The following is a 26,225-nucleotide window of genomic DNA, read 5'->3' on the forward strand; positions in this document are numbered from 1 at the left end:
TTGTGTTTGTCTTTAGTTGAACCCAACGTTGGCTTACAACAACAACCAAGCATTTTTTAGAGTGTACCTAAGCATCAAGGTGTGGTCCCATTAGCTAAAGTTCAGCAGATTCCATGAACACAATAGATCCTTTGTTCATTGTCAATAGTTAAAGCATGGCTTTCCTAGAAGTCACCTAACTTAAAAATGAGTGGAATCTGTGTGTCAGTCTTGACGTGAATTTATTGAAAGTCTTATTGGAATTAATATTGGAATAACTGGATTTTGATTACAAAAGATAAACAAAGCCATGGCAAATATGACCACATGTTAAAGCATAATTTGGACTACTGTACTCACCCTAATTATATGCAATAGGTTTTCCTTATCAATGAATGATTCATAACCAAAACCAATTTCAAGACACTGCAAGGAAATGCACAATTCTGTCCACTAGCTTGGGAAACATTCAGCTGCTGGTGTGGGAGTGACAGATGAGAGTGTGAGAGATGGAGATAGAGGAAAGGTGGCGACGAGCAGTCAAACAAAGCTCTTATCAGCGGTGAGGAGTTGACCTGAGAGCCGTCTGAGAGCCTTTAGCTGTTGTTCAAACCCAGTCGGCATGTCATAATATTATATCTGTGCTGTCTGCTGCCAGCTCTTTATATTTTTTATCTTCTGCGGCTCTCTCTTTTCTGTGGGTTTCCATCAGCTGTTTTCTCTAGTACAGCATAATGATTTTACAGAGCAGCTTTGCTCTCTCACACATTCTCCCATTCTCCCTTTGTCCCAAATCTAGTGAGATGCATATGATAGCATTTTCACATTGTGGTATAATCCTGACACAAATATTGTTTCAAATACTAACTTAGGCATCTTTAAAGGAATAAATAACCCAAAACTGAAAATTCTGTTATAATTTATTCATCCTTTACTTGTTCCAAACCTGATTGACTTACTTTCTTCTGTTGAACACAAAATATTATGTATATATATATATATATATATATATATATATATATATATATATATATATATATATATATATATATATATATATATATAAATTGAAATCTTTAACCATTGCCTCTCATGGTACTTGTTTTTCATACTATGGAAGTCAAACGGTACTGGTTTTCAGCTTTTTTTTCAAATATCTTATTTTGTGTTCAACATAATGAAAAAATCATAAAGGTTCGGAACCACTTGAGGGAGAGTAAATACAATTTGGATAAACTATCTCTCTTTTAATCTGGTCAGTGCACCCGTGTCAACAAACTTGGCCCCTCTCTATCTGGTTGCGTATTTTTGTGTCATAACTAAAACGCCACGAAGAAGCGAGATGAGCCATCGGTGGCAGACTGTGGAGATGTAACTGAGGCCTCTCTCGAATGGTCTCGGTGTCGTACGCACTCGCTTTCTTTGCTTTCCCTTGACTTTTGTCAGTGACGGTGCTGTGCGCATCAGTTTCATACATTCATCAGAAGTTAATTACCAAATTGACAAAGGTAATAATAAAGATTCAGCTTCAGTCATGTTCATGTTGGGAAAAATCAAAATGTCCACTGTTGATTATATTAGACTTTTGTTTTCAATAGCAATTTTAAAACTTCTAATATAGAAAGTCCTCAGCTATGCTAGGTTATTATTAATCAGAAATTGAGTGTACACAGTTTTACACTAGGAAATGCAGTCTTGAATTTACAAACAGTCGGAAAGTACTGGAGAACAGATGTAGCACTAGCTACATTTCCATCCGCCTATTTTTATGCACATTTTTGATATGCACATAAAAACCAGTCGATGGAAACACTAAGATGCGTATACATATTGAAATTGAGCATAAAAAAACATATGCACATAACTGAGTAGGATAAATATTATTAAATACATATTTAAATATAAATAAATACTTTTTAATCGACAAGAAAATATGCGCATAAACTGCGATGGAAACTTGTATACCGAACAAATTCCAGTATGCGCTTTAAAAAAGTCATGTGATTTTGTTAAATAAGATCATGTGATGATAAAAAGATGTGCGAATGGATAAACCAGCAGGCTGAGTACATTGTAAAAACATCTGAGATGTTGTTTTGGTCATTCTAAAATGCCTTAATCATTTCAATATTTGAGTTTTTATATTAGTAATGACCCCCAGAATCAAGAGCGTCTGTTCTCCACGTCTCACACCTTCAAACGCCACCGCGTGTTCACAACATGTCAGGATTTCCTTCTAAGGCACAAGTCATTTATTAAATGAAGAGAAGATTCCTGCTAAAAATATTATCAGACATACTGTGAAAATTCTCTTACTCTGTTAAACATCATTTGAGAAATATTCAAAAAAGAGGAAAAAAATGAAAGGGGAGCTAATAATTCTGACTTTAACTATACATTATATTAGCCAGAAATTAACATTATATATTTTGTTCGCTTTGACTCATTGGATGGAAACACTGCTTTATTCGCATAGCTTTTATACGATAATCTAGTTTTGCGCATAAAGTTAATTCACATTTTTGGATGGAAACATTGCTACTGATAAAATTTAGTTACAATCATGTAAAAGTAATATATTTAGTTTTGCCTTCATTTTTGTTTTTAGTAGTGACATAAAGCATGCAACTTCAACACATTAGTTCTTACAACACTTTTTTAAAAATAATAGTTTAACTGATTTCTAAAAAAAAATAGTCTTTCCCATGGTGACAATATTTTACTAGTTAATTTGCAAGAATTTTCACATTAAAGTGCAATTTAAATACTTATCTAGGTTATGTTAACTAAGAAATTTAGAATAATTAGTCAAGTCATTGTATAACTGGTTTGTTAGACAATCAAAAAATATTAATATTTCTTAAGGAGGCTAATAATACTGATCTTACAATTGCTTTTATTCAAGAAATAAACTATAAGAAATAAGACTTATTATGACTTCAGAAGAATTGTTTTTGTTTTATGTAAATACTGGGAAAATGTTCTTGGTTTGTTAAAGTTCACTTGAAAAACATTATTTTTAATTAATGGTAGGGCAAAAAATTACAAGCTGTATCTGTTAAAGTTTAAAGGTGCATAAATGTGCCTTGATGTACTTGAATGTTAAAAATGTGTTATCCTACAATACAGAGTTACTTGTCAAATAAATTAACATGGAAGATTATTTTGAGTTTAAGTTATTTAATTAGCTTGTTTATGAAGACTCAGAGTGATGCATGAAAAAAATTACTTCAAATAATTGTTTAAGTAGTTTGTGATGTATGTTCAAGCGTGCCCCCCAAAAGTACAAGTGGCCCCCAGTTACTCTGGTCTAGAACTGCCACTGATTTTAATATTACTTCTCTTGATATACTTTGTTTTATAGGCTGAATATAAACTGAAATGTCATTCAATAATATAATTATTATTAAAAATATTTATTTTTGTTGGCAACAACAGCCCAATAGGCAGTGTGCTGACATACAGTATATAGGGTAATCCTGAGTCCTGGCTTGGAAATATATCCCGTTCCCATCCCTTCTTCGCTTCCTGTGTATATCCTGTTCCGTTGTAATAATAAAATAATAATTATTATATTTTAAAAACATATACAGTTAAAGTTAGAATTATTAGCCCTCCTGTTTATTTTTTCCACAATTTCTGTTTAATGGAGAGCAGATTTTTTTCAACACATTTCTAAGCATAATAGTTTTAATAACTCATCTATAATAACTGATTAATTTTATTTTTGCGATGATGACAGTAAAAAATATTTTACTAGATCTTTTTCAAGACACTTCTATACAGCTTAGTCACATTTAAAGGCTTAACTAGGTTAATTAGGTTAACTAGCCAGGTTAGGGTAATTAGGCAAGATATTGTATAACAATGGTTTGTTCTGTAGACATAAATATATAGCTTAAAGGGGCTAATAATTTTGACCCTTAAAATAGTTTTAAAAAATTAAAAAAATGATTTTTTTCTAGCCGAAATAAAACAAATAAAACTTTCTCCAGAAGAAAATTTTTTATCAGACATACTGTGAAAAATTCCCTGCTCTGTTAAACATCATTTGGGAAATATTTAAAAGAGAAAAAAAAATGGAAAGGGGGCTAATAATTCTGACTTCAACTATATATTATATTAGTCAGAAATTAACATTATATAGGCTTAGTGCCATTAGATTAGCAATGTGCTAACAACAAACCAACGAATTCCCTTTTAGTGTGGAGTTGCTGTCAATGCAGAATGTGCCTTATCAGTCACTAATGAGGTGCCATTATTTTTAGGATGCTGCCTATGTAGGCAGTAAAACTAGCTTGTGTAACACAGCTAACAATACAGTAGTGTTGTTTTGACCTCTGTCATCTGTCATCACGTTGAGTATGCCAGAAACACTCAGTGGCTTCACCCCCTCAGATTCCCCTGCAGTAAAATGCAGATTTCTTTGTCTCTTTCTTCAGTTTGTTTCCCCGTACCCTCCCTGAGCGTTTTGCTTTGCTGGCAGGTTGCTGATGCAGTGGTGTTGACCTCTCATCATGCCCCGAGGCATGACTCCTCTGACATCTCTCCCACGATCTCAGGTGAATTCTGGGAAGGAGTCAAGTGACCCTAACAAACCCACAACTCCTCCACATGGATTGAAGGTTGTCGCTTGGCAAAAGCCAGTGGGAGGCTGATGTTACGTGTGGAAGAAGCTTGACAACCCCCTATTGTATAGAACATGTCCTGACATGTGAGGCATGGGGACTGAGCGATAGAAATGCTGTCATTAAACAAGAATGCTGTCAGTCATATAATGTCCCGTAGAGATTTATTTATTTTTTTTAATTTGGGCCAGATTTTTTATTTTTTGTCTGTGGTGAAATATTTGACAAGTTCGTCAATGGGATTTGGTGTTCCCTCTAAAGAGATTGACCTTTTGGGAAACGTGAAAGTGAAAAGTCCCAAATGGAAAAGAACAGCGGAGCATGAGCTCTACTATATTATTAGCGTCTGGTTGGTCTATCAACAGCTGTGTTTAAATGGCTCTAAAGCGTGTTTCTCTCAGTCTGTACTATACTGTGGCTATTGCATCACCATGCTGCTTTATTCATTACCCAGAAGGACTTTTTTTCCCCAACATCATTATGGGCTCCTCAAGGTTGCCACGTTATATTTCAATGATTCCTTCTCCATTTGCTCTGTTTCAGATGCTCATATATTGCTCGTTGTCTCAAAACTGATACGCAAAGAAGTGGAATATTTAACTGCACGAGGAAAATATGGAATAGAGAGGCATTCTTGTGATGGAATACGTTATTTGGCTTCAGATATAGCTGCTTGAAACTTTTGCTATATCTGCTTAAAACAGATTAGTCTTATTTGTTTATGGTTAATGTGTTAAAAGATAAGTCAAAAAAGAAGGTAAATATAAAGGAAGAAAAATACAGTTTTAGTTATCTTTTACACTTATTGTTTTAACACAATTGCTTGAACTTTTTTTATTCAAAACATTAAATCTCCAAAATGTACTTCCAAAAAAAGACTTTACCACTGTTTTTTATTTTTTATTTTTTTTTTTAGTGAAGGTGATATAAATTTCAAATGACCAACATTAAAACACACTGGGCCTTAACATGACCATAAACTTTAACTAGGGTATTAATTTAAGCGCCCTTTTTCTATTTTATAGGAAAGGCCCTGGATTCTTATTAATTTGATCACTCTAAATTGTATTTTAACCCCAAAAAGAAACCCATAACATCATACCAATTAATATAAATAATAAGCATGTTTATTATAGACCTTACAGCAAGAAGGTCGCTGGTTCGAGCCTCGGCTGGATCAGTTGACATTTCTGTGTGGAGTTTGTGGGTGCTCAGGTTTCTCCAGCAAGTCCAAAGACATACGCTATAAGTGAATTGGGGGAGACTAAATTGGCCATAGCGTATGTGTGTGAATGAGTGTGTATGGGGTGTTTCCCAGTGATTGGTGGCAGCTGGAAGAGCATCCACTGCGTAAAAAACATATGCTGGATAAGTTGGCGGTTTATTCTGTTGTGGCGACCCCAGATTAATAAAGGGACTAAGCCAAAAACAAAATGAATGAATTTACCTAAATACCATAAAGCAAACAAATTTATACAAACAAAAGAAATAAAGGTTTGTTTCAAAATAAACCTTTGCAATTTCTTTTTTTTCAAAACTCAAATAAACATCAAAATTACAGTTGAGTAAAGTAAAAAAAATGTCCATATAAAATGAATAGGGAAATAAATAAACCCTGTTGCAGGCCTGTGTCGGTGCTTGTGTTCGTTGTAGCATGAAACACAGTTGCCCCTTTCGCCCAAAGAGCAAATAAACAACAGTTTTCACTCTTAAAGATGATTTATACTTCTGCAGATGCTCCGGCGCAGCCTGTGCGTGGACACATGGCCATAGTCGATGCTTGATGCGCACCTCTCATGAAAATGTAACTACACATCGCAACGACGCAAAACGCAAGCTCTGTGATTGGTCTGCTTGGTAGCGCTGATGAGTGTGGGCGGGACCGAGAGCTGCGAGAACCCTTCGGAGAGAGTGTTTTCAACTCTTGAGTCCCATCAAGGAGCTCTGGATAGAAACTGTTGTCTTGTGTTTACCTTGTGATTAAAGTTGTTGCACGTCCACTGGTTCCCGCCTCAAAATGAGTGACTTTGAGCTACTTCTAGATTAAGTTAGCGTTAAAAAAAAAAAAAACACCACCGAAGAAGCTCAACACAGAGCAACATAAAAACCTCACTGCCAGCTAGCTTGTTGTCTATTGAAAGGAATGCTTCAATAGACCCGCCATTTTAGTACAGGGTAGTGCTCCTTTGAAATAAATGTAAGACCAAGGTGCAGTGGAGGGCTGTGGCCATCCAGAGCCAGAGATATATACATGTATCTATGACCGTTTTCAATTGGTCAGTATACAATTTTTTTTTTTTTAAATTATGAAAATTATAATTTTACATCACTTTACTACATCGATTGATAAGTGATTGCACGGGTATTGCTGACAAAGAGGATGTGTTTGTGTGCATGGAAATTATCCTCCCTACCTGTTAAATTTGATTTAATCCATTTCCTGAAACACCCCCTTCTCCTGCTTTCACTTCTCATTCTAACAGAGGGAGTGATTCATTTGTGAATGAATCTCCGTTATGAACAACTCGTTCACTTAGCCAACAATAATACAAGATTCTAGCACCGCAGCATCTTGTTGTCAAATTTTAATTACATTGTTTGCTGAAAACTAGCATAAGCCTAGTATTTAGGGCAAGTTGGTGCTCCTTTGCCTTATGGTGAATGCAGTAAGTGACTGTTTTCTCATCAATAATGTTAATGTTTGTTGATCACAAAAGTTCATAACATACAAAAACATAAAAACTAAATCTTGCCTGTGAAATGTTATAACTTTGTGCTTTATTTTCTTTGTTTGCTCATTACTACACCCGTACACTGCGCTAAAAGTCCAGCATCTTCACATTGGCTTTAGTCTTGACTAGTGCAGTTGAATGACATTTGTCCCGGGAGCACTGTACAAATGTGGCAGCGCTATTGTCGCATACTTAGGTTATCTAGTGTTATATCTATGTCTGGTGATACTCAAGGAGGAAATTGCTATCCTCACAGGATCATAGACGTTAGAAGCTCTCCTCAGTTCTCTATTTGACAACTATCAAAGCAAATAATCTCTCTCACGCCAACGTTCACCTCGGTGACATCCACCCCACAATGCTTATCCTTTCCATATACCTTCTGGGATGTTAATTTCCAGTAACCTTACAAATGACTTCCATCACAGCACAACAGGTAAATCTTTTAAATTAAATATAAATACATAAAATCAAAAACAAAACATGCATCATACAATAAATAAATAACGAAAGAAATAAAAAGTTTATAACAACTAAATTAATTGACAGCTGGGCTTCACCATGATCACAATTTCTTTAGTGAGTTGTCTGTTTAAAGAGGTGATCCTGAAGAATTTTTGTCTTCCAGTTTGGATATTATTACCAGCTATAGGGGACAAAGGGTATGAATTTGCTGGGTTTATTGGCTCAGCAAAGACACACCGCCCTGCTGCGACTGTGCAAATCTTGTCTGAAATCTCCCTTAAGTCCCCCCCCCCAAATCTCCCCCCTCAACTGCCCGTGGTCCTTTTTCTAAGCTCATGAAATGAACGTGCATGTATTCTGGAAGCGAATGATCCGGAAGGTCTTTAATCCCCTCTCAGCTCACCAATGGAGTGTGATCTGAATAGAAGGGGTCAAGAGTGATTAGCGAAGCTGGCACAACTGAATGCCCTGAATGCCACTGGTTAAGGGAGGCTCTGGGGAGTAGTCTGCAAATCTCTTGGACATGCCAACGAAATCTTAATGTGAGACCAAATTGCTTTGAGGACTTGACACAATGGTAATGACAAGATAGTCTGAGATAGAAGTTAATCAAGTGACTTGGCCTCTGTGTGGGGCCAATTTGGGATAGACACTCTTCCATGAAAATGGAAGACTCTTTATAAAGGGACAGTATTTTACTTCAAGGGACAGTTTGCACAAAAATGAAAGTTATGTAAGCATTTACTCATTCTTTATCTGTTCAAAACTTGTTGACTTTTGTTTGTTGTTGTTGTTGAACATAAAATAAGTTCTTTTGAAGACGCCATTGAAGTAACCATTGACTTCCATGGTGTTTGTTTTTCTTTTGCATGTTTTCAGCTTTTTTCAAAATATCTTGGTTTTCAACAGATAAAAAAATTCTTGAAAGTTTGAAACAGCACAAGGGCGATTGAACAGTAAGTTAAGTTTCATTTTTAGGCAAACTATCCTTTTAAGGGGTACATGTAAGTGTCACGGTCAGTGGTGGGGAAAAGGAGCGAGGAGCAAATATAAGCAGAAATAATTAACAAACAGACCTGTGAACAGGATAAACTAATAATGGGTTAACAAGGAGGGTGGGACTAGAAAATAGATGGGAGAGCACATGACACATGAAAACATCACAAGCCATGTGCTCATGTAAAACGGGACAAGAACACGCAGCCTGTATCTTGAATAAAAGTACGGACCTTTTCCTTGTAGGTGAAGGACTGATTGAATAGCCCGGGAACAGTGTTTACCTCTGTGGTGCTCTCTTTTGGGAACACATCTAATAGACTTGATACTTAGGATGTGAAATAAACAAACTGTACTTGAATCCTTCAGCTGGACCCTGGAATTGGAGCCTTTCTCTTAACTCAAACTTAGTAGACTCAGTGAAGAAACCTAATCTGTCAACCCCTGTCATTCCTCGGCTCAACAATTTGCTCTGGGGAATTTCACGACTCTGTTAAAATATGAGGAGGCCAGAGTTAGGTAGAATGGCCACAGAGTCCGCTGAAGCTTTCAAGGCTGTAACAACATCAAAAGGATTATGCTCCGTCAACTAGTTCCACTCAGACCCACTTCTCTGGTCCGGGCTGTCTGGGTGGGCCAGGGGAATAATTGGAGGGGCTGTGCAAAACCGTTTTAAGCAAGGAAAAGTGGAAGTGAAATTGAAGAAACAGTCCAGTGGATATGTTTTTCCAATGTTTAAAATTAGTAGGTGGCATCCCCATGCTTGAAAAAATTATTTGCACAGATATCAAAACTTCTATAATTTACTTACCATCCTGTTCTTGCAACAGTGAATCCCTCAAACTAATTCCTTAACTTTAATAACTAATCAAACTAATTACAAACTAACTATTCAAACGAATCCCTCAAACTGCCCCAATTATGGATTATGAAACATTATATTTTGATTTTGAGAGTCAACAACAGGCTGGTTTGCACACAACGTTAAAAAAATATGTTGTCTTACAATATGGATTTGTTTTAACCTAAAATGGGGTTATTGGTCTGATGACTTAATCTGTTATGATTGGTCAACTGTGTGCAGGGCATATAGGAAACAGAACACCATTCTCGGCTTATCAAGAAGAAGTTTTCCCAGGTCTAAGCACTCAGCAAATGGGCAGGCAATGTTTCATTCAGATGTCTCTAAGAAATGGCTAAATATCCATTTGAATGGTGATTCATATTAACTTCTCTGAGTCGACAATTTCTTTTTGAGAGTCTACACTGGGTGCTTTCAGATTTAAATATCATCAAGATGTTTTCATTCACTAAGAGATGTGCTACACACTGCATGAAAGGTAACTTTCAAAAAAGCCATAATAGGGCACTTTAAGTGAAACACAAAATCAGTTACGTTGCTTTGTTCATTGTGTTATTAACCATGCAGTGAAAGCAGCAAAACAAAGACTAAGGGCTATAAACCTTTTAAAAGCAGAAAAGCAGAAAATCTTTCACAAAAGTAGCCCACACCCCATGAAATGTACATCCCTACTAGCAGAGCTCTTGAAATTACAAAAAAGCCCTATGTTACAGTTTATGAAATTGCTAACAAATACACAATCCCATTTTTCACAGTTGCAGGGTCAAACAATGAGTTCTAAAGGGGCCTGAAATGCATATGAAACCCAGAGGTTGCCCTCCTACTGGGGCTCTATGATGGTGTCCTCTAAGCCTTTATGCATCATTCCCTCTCTCTCCTTTCTGTCCACCTGTTTCAGCCAGTTCCACACTTGCCCTTTTTTAAAACACTCTGCGGGAGAGCCACTCAGTCACATCAGCTCCCCTTTCCCTTATAAAAAGATGAAATAGGACAACAACAAAAAACTGACAAAGCAGGGCAGCCAACCAGTCAAAGTGCTCCTGCTAAAGAGATTGAAGTGTCTTGCAGTAGTGTTAGATTGGGCTCTTCTATCTGACCACAGCATAGGCAGTGGCAATAGGGTGGAGCGTTCAAAGAAAGTGATGTGAGGTTTTGTTTTTCCTACTCCCGAGGTCATTTTTACAATGGAAAGTTCAGAATTAGGGTGAAATGGATTCTTGTTAAAGTTAGTCTCCACAGGAATTCCTCTCCAGCACTGTGGAATATGTCGCTATCTCTAAAATTTGAGCCAGCTTTGAAGTGGTATTGTCTTTCTTTTGGAAAGCAAATTTTCATTTCATGCAACTGTGTTTAATTCAGATTGACAGAAGCTTGGCGCTTGCATCAGTCTGGGCTGTAGCATCCATGCAATTTTCCTCATAGAAGTCACATGCTTCACTTAATGTATTTTACGACTCGTGCAAATACCAATGATTCCATCTCCTGCGGTCATTCCTTTACAGCTTTAATAATCATGCCATATCAAGGGTATCTTTGAGATAAAACATTTAGTAATTCTTGCGAGAGAGAAGGTACTAATTGTTCCCAGAAGGTTTAAAAGGCACTTTGTACAGTGCAGCTTTAAAAAATATGCGGATGTTGGTTGTGTGCTTGAGCCACACTGGAGGACCCAGAGGTTCCAAGGAAAACACTGACTGTTGATGATACAGATGTAATAAAGACGTGGAAACTCTGCCTAACCATTGCAAGCTCTTGAGCACATTATTCTGAGACTGTACAGATCTCATGGGAGGACAGACGCAAATATGCAGGGGCCATATTTTCAATGTGCTTTATCAGTTCAAATTTTTTCAAGGTGGAGTTATGGGATGGATGGTTAGGATGCACTTCCTTTTGAGGTGTTTCCTCAAAGTCAGAGATTTTGGGTGTAACTGGATAAATATAGTCTGTTCTTCTTTAGGCAGGACAGTGCCCTCCTACAGTGGATCCCATTGTACACTGTAGAAGGTAGACTGGAAGCAGAGAAATGTTAGCTCACAACGTGAAAGCCAACGTGTGGATAGAGGGAGTTTGTCTTCTAGGGATGCCATGCCATAATACTTAATATAATATTGAACCATTCAGTACGACCTTCACAGTAAAAGTGAGCACTAATGTTTGGCATGATTTCATGTGAAAGTGACTTATCTTGCATGTTATTCATGCCATGATTATTACCCAGTTTTTGGCCAGAGGCACACACTCTTTAGGCCCGTTTCCACTGAGTGGTACGGTACGGTTCGGTTTGGTTTTTATAGCCGTTTCCACTGTCAAAAAGCGTACCGAACCGAACCGTACCGTACCACTTTTTCGGCACCCTTTCGAAAGGGTACCAAACACGAGAAAGGGTACCAAAAGGCGGAGCTAGACGCGCAGCTGAACGCTATTGGTTTACAGAGACACGTCATTCGCTTACGCAACAAGCCAGAATGAAAACAAAAAAAATGCCATGTTTGAAATACATAGCCGAGATATTACAGCGGAATTATAAATACATATAATAACAAGCCATGGTCGACCCGGGCTCAAACAAACCTTGTCGTCGTCTTGATAAACAGCCACAAAGCCATGGAGTAGAGCAGATTTACCCTGTGCCGCGTAGTTTTTTTACGAGGCAGTCTGAGGCGTGAGCGGTTACGCTTTCTTCCTTGCACTCGCTGCGCGTCTATATCTGAAATAACAAACTTCTTGAGCTGATGATAGTAACGTGCGCTTAATTATTGACGAGCTTTTGAAACCCGATCCTGTCAGACACTGACAAACGCGAGAGTGAAAAAACAAAGGAGAAGCCGGAAAAAAAGGAGCACGTTATTTTTTCAGCAAACGTGAACAAACTGCCTTGTTTAACTATTATTGTTATCTTCACCTTTTGGACTAATATGAACTCAGAATGATGGAATTGTTCTCTAACAGAGGCTACATGTGCTGCTGAAGATTATAGACACAGATGAGAAGTTTACACTGACTGTAGGCTATATATTGTGTTGTTTTGAACCTAAATACCGACGAAATGTCTGCTGTGTGTTCTTCTGTAGTTGATAACATATCGGAGACTGTAAGGGTCTGTATGTGTTTATATAAGTTCATTTATTTAGTTATTTAAAATAATTACAGACGTTACAGTAGGCTGTTTCGCACTGTCATTGATCTGCAGTTATAATCAACTCATGTTCATTGAAAAGTTAGTAATAAACATTTCTACACAAGTATTTATGTGTGTAAAGCATCTGTTTTGTGAGAAGTGCTTTTCATATGATATGTGAGCGACCCGTACAACTTTATTGTAGACATTTCTTCCAGCGAGAATGACGTCTACTGAAACTTTGTCATACACCACGCCCACCAAAAGGGTACCCTTGTTAGTGGAAACACAAGCTTGATAAAGGTGACCCGTACCAAACCGAACTGTACCGTACCGTACCAGTCAGTGGAAACGAGCCATTTGTCGCCATCTGTGCACTATCTATTGCACCTCTATTGTCTACTGAATTGCACACTCACACTTGGGATCACCCAGTGGACATGCATACTTTTAAATCAGGAATGCTCAAGCTTACTTTCCAGTCTATATGATTAAGTAATGCATTGTTTGCTCAACTCTCATGTTGCCAAGGGCATTCGCTCTTAAAAGTAGGGAGTGAATAAGACAGGGAGTGGTAGCTCATGAGTTCTAGATAAGGTGGATGAGGACTCCCAGGTCTCCTCAGCACTCATCGGTCCTTCTTTCATCTCTTGTTCTGACAGTTTCCCAGGGAAATCAAAGTCTCCAGTCGGTGCCTTGCCATTATGTTGAGGAAGAGGCCGTAACAATCCCCACAGTTGCCAATTAAGTCAACCACTAGGGCTGCTTAGAGTACAGACTCTGGGAGAAGTGGGGGGTACGGAAAGACTGTTGGAGGTTAAAGGTGTGCTACTTCTGAACTGCAGACACCTTCAAAGGCATACTGTTGAACACAATTCTTAATGACACAGGGGACCTTGCTGCAATGATTTATATTTAGGGTGCAGGCACTTTGTTTCTATTTAGTTGTTAGTGTGACGCTACACTATGTTGTTCCTTGGGTGGTCTGGGTGATTTTTAGTGTGCTTAGCCTGGAGGTTTTGGTTACTTTAGGCTTTCTTCATAGTTGTTTACAGGTCAAAAGAGTCCTCACACAAGACTCTCAGAAGGTTGAGTCAACAATGCATTTGATCAGATTAGTTTAGTAGCATAAATGATCTAATGATTGAAAACTTTCAAATAGGCACTAAAGATCACCTACTGACCTAACACATGATTGTAATGTGATGTGTCATGAGAAAGTGTACCAAAACGAGCTATTTGTTCTTCACTTGTACTAATACACATTGATTCCAACAGAGATTGTAGTTACCATTTACATACTTGTCATTCACTTGCTTTCCCACCAAGCGGCAACCTCCCGCTCTCTCTCGGGAAGCCAATACGGAAGTAACTGAAACTGCAATTCATCAAAATTCCGCTAGTCCTGGCTCCATAATAGAGCAAGTTGCAATTGAGCCCACTGTTAGAATGGCCAATTTTACAACAGAAAAAAAGGTGTTTACAGCCTGGTACAAAGAACGATTTTGGTTCATATAGCTATTATTACCCTCCATAACAACTGTGAGGGGGGTGAATTTTTTTATAACTCCTCCATTTCCTTTATATTAGGTTATATTAAGTTTGCATAATTAAGGGCGTGGCCACTTGAGTGACAGCTAGGTCTCGCTGGTCGCCGTCACTTCACCTCAGCTGAATCCGGCAGATTAGCCACTGACCTCGGCATATTCATCGTATTTTTGTTTTGTTTTATGTGGCTTTACACAGTCAGCTGCCTTTTGGACTTCTTTCTTACAATTGTCAGATGATATGGGATGCTGTGTGCACTTAATTGTGCTCACAAACCATTCACGTGGCCTCCGTTTCCCATGTGAGTATAGTTATATACTTATATACCATCTCTATAAATGTATTTGTTTTATTTAAGATCATTTATCATTAATATTTTTCTTTAGACCCATAAAGCACTCCAGAATGTGCCAGATTGATTAGCTGTAGGCTCTAGATCAGTCATCTGAAGCGTTGTCATACAGTGTTATGCTGGAGTTCATCAATAGTCTTGCATTTACTAACACAGACTATAATTAAAGTGTTTGGAAGTAATTCGCGTTTTCCTCCTGTAGAAAAACGTCATAAGAACAATGTTTAGTGGCTCACTGTATTACAACAGTGTTTTTAAAAGTCTAAACACTTTATTGATATAGTGTACAGCCAAGCACATGTGGTCAGAACACAAACGAGTCGCAGGTAATGAAGTATTAAGCGTTTCTCCCAAAGTAAAGTCTGTCTGCCAGGTCTAAGCAAAGTGCCAGCAGGCGTCTGTAGCTCCGCCCACTCTCCGCCTCTTTGCCCTTATTTGGTATCCCGCCGTGGGTGCGATGACGCGCGAACAAAATGGCGACGGTTGGCCGCGCCTACTAGTAGCTTCTTTTGCGCTCTTCAGAAACCTATGGGTGACGTCACGGATGCTCCGTCCATATATTTTACAGTCTATGTTTCCCACCCACTCATAAGCTCCGTTACATGGGTTTATTCAGGCAGTGGTACTAGCTGGGAAAAATTAATAAGAAAAGTCTCAAAGAAATTCGAATAGAAGTGGTCACAAGAAATGCATTTGAATGAATGTCAATACCTGGTGAAAACAGTAGCCTAATGTTTTACGGCTGGCCATTTAGCAATGTTTGCTAGGATTGGTTTGCATTTTCCCTGCAGTTTAGTACACCTCACAGTTGGTAAAATTATCAATATTGCTGCGCTGCCTCTACTACTATGACTTCCTAAAAAACTCCTCGGCTACCAACGAAAGCCTCTACTACTGACCACAATGCCCTGGTATAAAAATCGTTAAGTTGTGAGAACAAACAGTACAGCAATGGCTGATGCTGACTATTTAAATATAGTATTTAGCAGGTTTGGTGTATTGTGTGGCAAATGTAATGACACTGTAGTGGCATTCAGGGGTGGGGGGGTGTTGGAATTAGGATTCTAAAGGCTGATTTATACTTCTGCGTCAAGTGATCGGCACGACCTACAGCGACTGCCTTGCGGGTAGCCTTGCATTTATACTTCTGTGCACTGTTTATGTTGCTCTGTGTCGAGTTTCTTCATGGGTGTTTTTTTTTTTTTTTTTGAACGCTGCCTTAATGTACAAGTAGCTAAAACTTGTTCATTCAGAGGCAGGAATTGGCAGACATGCAACAACAATTATCATAAGCTAAAGTTTTCATCTGGAGCTCCTTTATGGGACTCAATTCTTGTAAACAATCGCTCCATTGGGTTTGCGGCTCTCATTACCTCCCACGCTTCTCACAGCTACCCAAGCCGACCAGTCACAGAGCTTGATGGTGGAATTAGTATGATTCTAAGGGCCTACGCACTTTACCCAGGAGTTACTAATAGGGGGTAGTTACCACCCCCCACCCCTTCGGTCTTCATTTTTGTCCGCAACCCAGGGGGGACTCATCTAAAAAATTATGTCATAGGGCCCAAACCAGCCAGCGGTACCCCTGGTTGTGATTATCAGTGATCACAGTGTGTATTATCTCACATTTCAGTAATGGTACGGCTCATTTGGAACCTCACCCGAGGAGATACTAAAAAAGTACCAGGTACTAGGTATTGAATGCAGTGGAAAAGCCCCCAAAAGTGAGCTGTACTGAGGCCAACCTTGTTGTACCATACAGTGTATGAGCCTGTAGTGAATCATTGAAAACGTGTTAATACTGGGTGGAAACAGGGTCTCGTACTCTGGTCAATTGACCTGTATTTGCTGCCTATTTCATTGCCTGACAGCCATCAACACAGGGTTGGAAATTAGCTTACGGCAAAAATAAAACCACAATATATTATTAAAGTAAAAAAAATAAAATTCTCATAGGTATGGAAAAACTTTTCACCTCCAAAAGCTGCATTGTTCGAGGCATGATTAATTTCTATATGGGATAACTTGCATGGCAGTATAATACTTTTTAGGAACCTGTTGAGTTAACTCACTCCAAGCATAATCAATAGTCTTAGTGACGGTTTATTCCCCCTTGAAACCTTCTGACACCAAAATTACTCACTTCACCTTTAAGTACAGGCTTGGTGCCAAGTAACACACTGGCATACTGGTGTTTATTGGAATTGCACAGCATCAGTATATGAGGTCTGTGGTAATTGCTTAAACCAGGCGCACTGTTCTCCACAAACATTTACGGAGTGCAATAAAACCGCAAAGACTTGCTTACAGCAGGGCTGGATATGCTGGCTCAATGCTCTGACCACAGCGGCTAGTCTCGGAGGGAGATCACAGAGGCAAGGGAGGGAAATCAGTCATTATACGGGACTCTTTGCTCATTAGTGTCCCTTTTGTTTCTTGCCCTTCTCCCTGTCGTCTCCTAGTGCCAGGCAACACTGCGGGCAGGAGACTGGCACACCTGCAGTTGCTGTCTTTGTACATGCTGCCAAAGGACCAATCAAGCATGTCTGTCACATCCTTTAACACACACACACAAACACACTCACACACACTCTCTCTCACACACACACACACACACACACACACACACACACACACACACACACACACACACACACACACACACACACACCTGGCTAGGCGCTAAAAAACATCAGGGCCACCAGCACTGTGTGTGACTGCTTGATGCTTGCAGTGTGTGTGTGTGTGTGTGTGTGTGTGTGCAATGGAAGAAGACCTTCTTTGTCCCTTTCTTTCTGGCCTGTCCTCTGTTCTTAAAGGTTTATTCATGATATCGTCTCAGTGGTTCCAACAGAGTCTTGGCTTTCTACAAGCAGACTGTTTATTTACAAAAGCAGCCTATTGACTATACAGAAAAGGAGTGTCTTTTCACTGCCGATGTCTTTACAGGGCTGTGTGGTTTGTTCATGTTCAGTCTCAGTATCTACTACTATTTTGTTTCTGTGATATTTTTTCAGAGTTTATATAATTATTGTTTCTTAAAGAGATAGTTCACGCAAAAAGGAAAATGTTGTCTTGATTTAACCATATTCCACAATGTAAACAGTAGCCACTGATATCCATAGTACAGTAATAAAAAAACAACAACAAGATGGACGTCAAAGGCTGCTGGTTTCCAACACACTTCAAGATAGTGCCGGCCCATCCTACTGGCAATATAGGCGGTCGCTCAGGGCCCCGCGTTACTTGGAGGGCCCCATGAACTCTGCTTTTATATTGTTGTTACTGGGAACGTAAGCGTGAGGATGAGTGCGAACGTTTAAATCATTAACAATGCACAAACCCCAATAAACGGGATACAATTCACAACGACGGTGAGACAAAAATAATCTCCACATTTCCATAATGAATAGCTTTGTATAATTCATACATGACAAATAGCTGAAAACGATAATAAATACACAACAACAGTATGAACATAAGCAGAAAATATAAGAAACATACCCAGCAGCACCACACTCTATTCTGCATAAGACTGCCCGCGATCAGCTATTAGGTGAACTAGAATGACGTAACGTATTCCTACACAGACTCTACATATCTCTCCAAATTGCTCATGTTTGATATTAAGCCGAAAAAAGTGTGTTAAAGTCTTAAGTAATATAACGTCACAGGTGTCCTTGCTATTTTTAATCGATCTTAATCAAATTTTAATTTGAAATGAAATGGCATCCAAATGACATATTTTTGCCGAAAAAGGAAGAAAATAAAAGCAGAGGAAAAAAAGCAAGCTCAAAGATGTGTTCTGCCATGCATAATTAATTATTTAATAGTGCAGTATAGGACTTGTTTTAATAAATGCAACGATGCCCATGATCACAGAAAGACTTGATATGTGAGTAAAAAATAGGCCACATTCAGCATGTTTAATTAAATAATCAATTAATTATCTATTTTAATAAAACCAATTTTTACCCACAGTCCAACATCTAATGGAAAGTTTTGTTTGTGTAAAAACAAGCTCAAATGTCTCCTACATTATAAGTTATTTATGCATTTATTTGTATGTTATTCATTTACACAAAAATCATTTGATTAATGTTTTATTTGTGTACGTCATTCTTATATACTTTATTTTTTTAAATGAGCGTTTCCTGGCTTGCAAACTTATTTGTTTAAATCTGAGTAAATATTTTTATATATGTGTTATAGGTTAAATATGTTACAGTTAATAAAAATGTATACACTTAAATATTAAAATTTATTTAATTTAATTTTATAGTGCTTTCTTCTCACTGTTTTTACACCAGCTTCAAGATATTTTCTTTTGTGTTCAACATGTTTTGGCACTATATGCAGCAAAGGTCTCATGCCATTGTTTTGCAAATCCTCAGAACACATCTCACAATACATAGCTGTCAACCCTCCCATTATTGCCGGGATTATAGATTATTGCCCACTATTGTATGACTGTCTGATGTAAAGTTATGAGGTTACAAAGATTGGTCCAATGTTAAGTCAATAGGACTTTTCTGAATTTTCTGGGTCAGATTTTGGAAAACCGTAAGTCGGGTCAGTTGGAAAAGATACAACAACTTAATATCCCGTATTTTTACATCCCAATGTTTACAGGTATGCATAATATGTTCAGTCAGTTGGTTAATTATATTTTTGGCTGTTTGGATGCGTTTGACCACAGTCAGATAAGATTTTCGACTACCTCTGAAAGTTGTTGAAAGTTGTCAAGCTCAACAGTTTTTAGATCTTATTTACACATGTATTTATTTCATAATTCACTTATGATCAGATAAAATATATATTAATACCGGTAGTAAACAGAGCCCAAAGAAAAGACATTCCACTAATAATCAGATGTTATAGACTTACCCTTAATCCAGATTTTTCAATGCGATCACATGCACAAATCTCTTTATTGACCTACATAAGTTCTGTATGATGTTTTTTTATGTATTTCTTTTTGAGGAAGAAGTAGAGTTAATTATGCATAAACTGCATGTAATGTAACTTTTTTTTTTTTTTAAAAAGTAGTGCAGCTTGCACATTGTAAGTGTGTAATTGTGGATACATTTCTCCATCTTTTTAAATCACATTTGCGTTTGTAAAAACATAAAACCTGTTGACTCAGTCATACTAGTTTGTCATATCCAATAATTTAAGGTTGTTTTGACAGTTATTGATTGTCAAATTCTGATTCAATCATATAAAATTCCATTGATTTGGTAATATTATTGGCTTCAATCAAATTGATTTGATTCATATTTAAATAGTGACTCAGTCATATAAGATGCTCCAGGGACATTAAATTAGGTTTATTACATCTAATAATTTGTCTCAATCAAGTTAATTTGATTCAGTCATATTGAAATAGTCAGTTCATATGAGTTTATTCAGTGTTATCAGTTCTGATGATTCAATCAAAGACTATCAGTTAGAGATGATTCTCAAATTCTGATTCAGTCATTTAAAATTCTGTTGATTCGGTCATATCATTGGGTTCAATTAAATTCGTTTGTTCCACATTAAAATAACTGATTCAGTCATATGAGTTGGTTTAGTGGTAATAAATTCTGTTGATTTATTCAAATCAAATCAACCAAATCAAATAAAATTATGTAAATTAGGTCAGATGAGTTAGTCCAATGGTATTCATGAAGATGGTTTGTGGCATTCAGTTCAGTTGATTTGGGTGTCAGATCAGTCTCAAAAATGTTACATTTACAAAATAAAATTCAGATATGCAAAGCACAATACACATTTACAAAACCCAATTTGTAAACTGAAAACACAGTTCGTAAATACAACACACAATTCAAGAATAAGTAATACTCATAAATTTACAAATCCTGTTTAGAATTTACGAATTGGATTTGTGTATTTTTCAATTGTGTTTTCAACTTATTAATTGGATTACAAATTGGATTTGTGCATTTACGAATCGTGTTTTGAACTTACAAATTGGATTTGTGTATTTTTCAATCGTGTTTTCAACTTACAATTGAATTGGATTTGTATATTGTTGAATTGTGTTTTAAACATTGGATTTGTGTATTTACGAATCTTGTTTTGAAGTTGCAAATTGGATTTGTGTATTTATGAATTATGTTTTAAACTTACAAATTGCATTTGTGTTTTTTATGAATTGTGTTTTGAACTTACGAATTGAATTTTGTAAATGTGAATTGTGCCGTGCATGAATAAATTTTATTTTGTAAATAAATAAATTTTTGAGACTGATCTGACTCCATAGTCAAAGGCTATCAGTTACAGTTGATTTTCAATTTCTTAATCAATTTCTCACTCACTTGGTTCAGTCAAATTAATTTGATTCAATTATTTGTCACGAGTTGGTTCTGTAATATTAGATTCAGTTGACTCAATCGGGTCTATCAGTTGTTTCAGTCAGAATTAATCTGGATTTGTCATTTTCTTGATAGTGTCATACAAGTTCAGTCAAATTAAACAGTACCTTCCACTTGAATAAACCAGGTCATTTGCTGCTTCTGAATTCTCATTTTTACAGCCCAATCTCCTGAATAATGCCTGACACAGTAATGCTATCTGGCACTGGCGGTTTTGATGATTGAGTCAGTCAGAGACTCACAGCTGGAGGAGAGAAAGACAAGAGCAGGGAAGGGGGTGGACATTTGGGGGTGTTTCCTTTCCTCTCCTCCCTCTGTCTCTCTCTTTCTCTCTCTGAATGTGAGACCGGAGCTCTGCGCAGAGAAAGCCGCTTCTCATTCAAACATCCAAAGCGACCGCGGGATGTTGTACTGTATGTAGAGTATGTGAACAAAGCGGAGAGAGAGAGAGAGAGAGAGACATAATGAGCGGGCGGGTTCTCAACGGGAAAATGCTGCAGCTTCAGGGTCAGAGAGCAGGACGGACAATGCACTACCATCTCTCAAGGTAAAGCAAACCAGTGCTGTACTACTTCTGAATATCAATATCAACGCGTTATCTCTATTGTTTCGACCGCTGAGAGTGTCAGTACTTTAAGCAGCAGTCACTAACATCACTGGCCGATTGAAAGATACTATCTTTCTGTCTTGTATACGCTTATAAGCGCTAATTGAATTTGATTTACAGCACAATATGTTGGCTAATGACTCGCAGTAGAGCGTAATTAATTGAGAGATTAATTTTCACCCGCATATTGTGAGTGTCTTTGTGTCCGTGAGTTGTGTTAAAGTGTGCGGCGCGGATAGTTGCGTGTCACTGCCGGTGTGTGAGTGTCGCAGACGGAGGCGTTGAATGTGAATGAATGGAGGTGTGTATCGGTGCATTGCGGTGGGGGGAACAGGCGGATATCTCGCGTCAAGAGGAACTGTTCTCTCCTATTGTTTGACGACTGTTTGTGGATTGCCCAAAGCTCATGTTATTCACTGCAAAAGGACTCGTGGGTTGTTCTTATTTCAGTTCGTTATATACAGTAGGCTACATAGTATATTCATTACTGACCTACATATAAGAGGATGCGAGTGGGGTGCTGTAAGCCGGTGCTCCACATTTACATTAACTGTATAGCGGCTGCTCTCAAACCACAGTAAGATGAGTATCTTGAACGAATTTTAGGGTATTCTAAACGTGTTCCAACCTTCCTTTTGAATTCAAATTCTAAAGGGGGCGTGTCCGCTGTCTTATTAGCCTACTAGTAGAGCATCCCCCTTTTGACAAAGGGGTAATAATTAATTAGTCGGCTGTAATAAAGGTCAATCGTTGGGTTTAAATCATGTTCAGAGAGAGAGAGAGCGAGAATATATGGAAGATTACGGCTAGTTGTTACATGTGTTCAGGGAATATTTCCAAATGTAGGTTTTACTTGTGAAAGTCAATTTCTGTATAGTCACTCACAAAGCTCATATAGTTTGACCGCAAAAAAAAAAAAAAAAAAAAAAAAAAAAAAACCTGCTTGTGGGGCATCTTGTCACAGCACTGCATGGGACAAGTTGTCACAACTACACTGTGCTATTGAATGGCCTACTGTAGACTTTTCAAAATGCATTCATTATATACATTAACGCTATAATAACAAACTGCAACTGTGAATGTTTCAAGTTCAGAGGAGTTCAAAACAATGCACATATGGTGCAATAACCTTGGTTCAAGGACCTCGAACAAATGTTTTGTTTTGACCAATTGTCATATATATATATATATATATATATATATATATATATATATATATATATATATATATATATATATATATATATATATATATATATATATATATATATTATACATATACATGTGTATAAATATATACATATACATGTGTATAAATATATACATATACATTTGTATAAATATACATGTGTGTATATATATATATATATGTATGTGTGTGTGTGTGTGTGTGTGTGTGTGTGTGTGTGTGTGTGTGTGTGTGTGTGTGTGTGTGTTTTTGTGTATAGGGTTTAGGCATTGGGTAGGATTATGGATGTAGAATATATTAATTTACTTAAACATTTATTCAAATTTGTTTTTAAATATTCAGAAGTGAAAGACAAATGTTTCTCTAGAGAAAACAGTAAACACAAATAAAATTATGTTACCTGTCTGTAAACAAGATGAACTCAGCTTATTATAGCTTACTATAGTTTGTAGCTTATTATACAAACAAAAAAATACATGGCTGATTAGAGCTGTTCTGTGGCTTATATTATCTAAAACAAAATAATTATCACACATGCTACACAAAAAATCGTAATGACGCACATACCTGCACCGTGAGCCGTGAATGCTTGTGAAATACACTGTTATCAAAACCTTAAACTTACATTTTTTGTGACTTTGAAACCAAAATATGTCCTGTTTTTTTTTTATATATGAATTTATCTATTAATGCTTTTAAAGTGGCAGACGCCGTCATCCCACTCTTCCGCGCTTTCCTGTTTGTTTGTTTTTTTTTTGTAAGTTTTTCACATAGTTCGGTTGCGCAATTCTGATTGGGCAGAACAAAAGTGTGCGCACTTTATTGGATAGTAAGACTGTCACACACAGACGCCATGCGCACATTTGCTTTGAGCGGGGGAAATTAAATAATATATATTTCATATCGCAGCCTCTTGCGATTAGCTAATCGCAACGTTTCAAATCATGATTGCGATTTGATTTCGATTTATCACACAGCCCTACTGGCATTGGCAGAGTTAGCTTAGCAAAGTCTACAGCGAACGAAGTTTGGGGATTACAAAAAAATACATTCGGCTTAATGATGTCATGAACCCTTCAGGTTACACGTATACACCCCGTGCACAGAAGGGATGTGGCCTGAGGCGCTGTAATGTTAGAGACGCTTTCTGGTGACGTGGAGCTGATCCGCAAATTACAGCACAGTATGTTAGCTAACCAATCAGAGCCACCTGAGCGCGAGCTTTCAGAGGAACAAGAAAATATGATAGTTGTTTCCATGTTAGCTGAGTAGCTGTATATAATTAAAGTAAGATATATGAAAAAAAAAAAGTTATTTTTTTTACAAATGAAGAATGAGCACACATTGCTTTGCATCTTATAAACACAACCAAGCCTTAAAAATACACTCAGGACCACCACTTCAATGCTTTCAGTTTTAAAAGAGTACCCCAAAAATGACTGAAGCCACAAAAATAGGGGGTCCATTAAATGGCATAACATATTTTAGGCCAATACATTTTCAGTGGCCAAAAATTCTGTACATCTTTATTATCAACACACTTCCCATTAGATTCCCATTGCTGGACATTTCTGCTGTTGTGATTGGCTCATATATCAATATTGAGTTAAAAAAATCCAGAGCTTATCATTGTTATTGACATAAATTGTATCGCGATTCGATATAATATCGTTTATCAGCTCAGTCCTATAATAAACCAATAGTTAATAATGAGTTCTTAAAGGGATAGTTCACACAAGAATGAAAAAAACATACTCAATATTTACTCACCCTCAAGTGGTTATAAATCTTTATGAGTTTCTCTATTCTGTTTAACACAAAAGAACACATTTAGAAAAATGCTGGAAATCTATAACCATAGACTTCCATAATAAGAAACAATTGAAAGTCAGTGGCTTCCAGCATTTTTCAAAATGTTGTGTTTAACAGAAAAAAAGAAACTCAAACAGATTTGTGACAAATGAGGTCGAGCAAATATGGACAGAATTTGTAAAAGTTTTGGATGAACTATCCATTTAAACTAAAGGGTTACCAATATTCATATTTGAAATGTGCAAGAAATATTATCAGATCTTTTTAAGAATATAATGAATATTAATATTTGCCATTAACATTTACTCAAATCCATACATCTAGCACATCAAGCCATAAGACATGATCTGAAAAAATGCATTAACTAAAAAAAAAAAATTATAATAAAAAACACATCTTGACCTCAGCTCCACCCCTTTAGTTTAGTGATACAGTATCATCCTTAAAGCTGCAGTTCTCATCTGAGGTGCTCAGTTAACTAACTTAAAATCTGACCCCTCTCCCTGGGCCACTAACAGACGGTGCCCCCTCTTTTCCTGCTGTCCTTATTGATTTTGACCTTGAAACGCGCAGTCCTGTTTTTGCTCTTTCTGGATGGCTGACCTCTTAAATCGACCCCTTATGTAAAGTCATTAGGAACAAAGAGATCAAGCCGTTACTGCTCTGTGTGTTTAGTCATTAATGCTGTACACAAGTTGTCTTTGTGCCTTTGACAAAAACCAGTTTCTCAACTGTCGCCTTATCAGTTTTATCATGACTGAGTCTTTCCAAAGTTGACGGGTTCACCCTCTTTATCTGTTTGTTTTAGTTGTTGGACCATTTAAAATCAAACAGCGGTATTGCCAGAAGGTGATATCTAGTTGGGCAGCTGGCAGAGTGTGTCATTTATACAGGAATAAGAGCTGGCCTTTCTGTTATTTTCTTGTGAACTATGCAAAGAACTATGCAAGTGTAAAGAGATTAGTTGCAGTGTGTTAGTCACTTTCTGGGAGGTTTGCTTGGTCTGGACGTGTTGGTGTCATGAGTGTAGTCAAACCAAACCTGTTTGACACAACTGGTTTTGTGGGTGCAGGATTTGAGTGGTTTAAACCTGCTTAAAGCGATAGTTCACACACAAATCAAAGATCTGTCATCATTTATTAACCCTCCACTTGTTCCAAAGCTGTTTAAGCTTCTTTCTTGTGTTGAACACAAAAGATGGTATGTTTAAATCATTTTACAACTCACAGTCAGTTTCGTCCATTATTATTATTATTATTATTATTATTATTATTATTATTATTATTATTATTATTATTATTATTATTATTATTATGAATATTATGTTTTCGATTATGCTTTTTATTTTAAGGTACAATCCTCACTATTAACAAACCAATAAGATACTTTTAGCTCAATAAATTGCTAATTTGTTGATAGTTTAATAGGTAGTAAAGGGTAGGTATTTGGTAGGATTGGGGATGTAGAATAAGGGGTTTTATTTTTGAGTATGTTGATGTACTTCCAACTGAAATGTAATATTGAGTAGGATCAGGGCTTTCTTTTAAGCATATC

General features: G+C 37.1%; 1 protein-coding gene across 4 annotated transcripts in view; it reads left to right on the top strand.

The window, feature by feature from the left end:
- Positions 1-26,225, top strand: part of nav1a (neuron navigator 1a) — a 259,387-nt gene that overhangs the window by 130,964 nt on the left and 102,198 nt on the right. The window contains exon 1 of one of the 4 annotated variants that reach the window (XM_056449851.1): positions 21,443-21,610. The exons of the other annotated variants lie outside the window; for them this stretch is intronic. Coding sequence (XP_056305826.1) covers positions 21,528-21,610 — 83 coding nt within the window. The 5' untranslated portion in view covers positions 21,443-21,527. Of the gene's footprint in view, positions 1-21,442; positions 21,611-26,225 lie in introns of those variants that run through there. 4 annotated transcript variants of the gene reach the window in all.

Source organism: Danio aesculapii, chromosome 23 (genome assembly GCF_903798145.1).
Source record: "Danio aesculapii chromosome 23, fDanAes4.1, whole genome shotgun sequence".
Classification (NCBI taxonomy): Eukaryota; Metazoa; Chordata; class Actinopteri; order Cypriniformes; family Danionidae; genus Danio; species Danio aesculapii.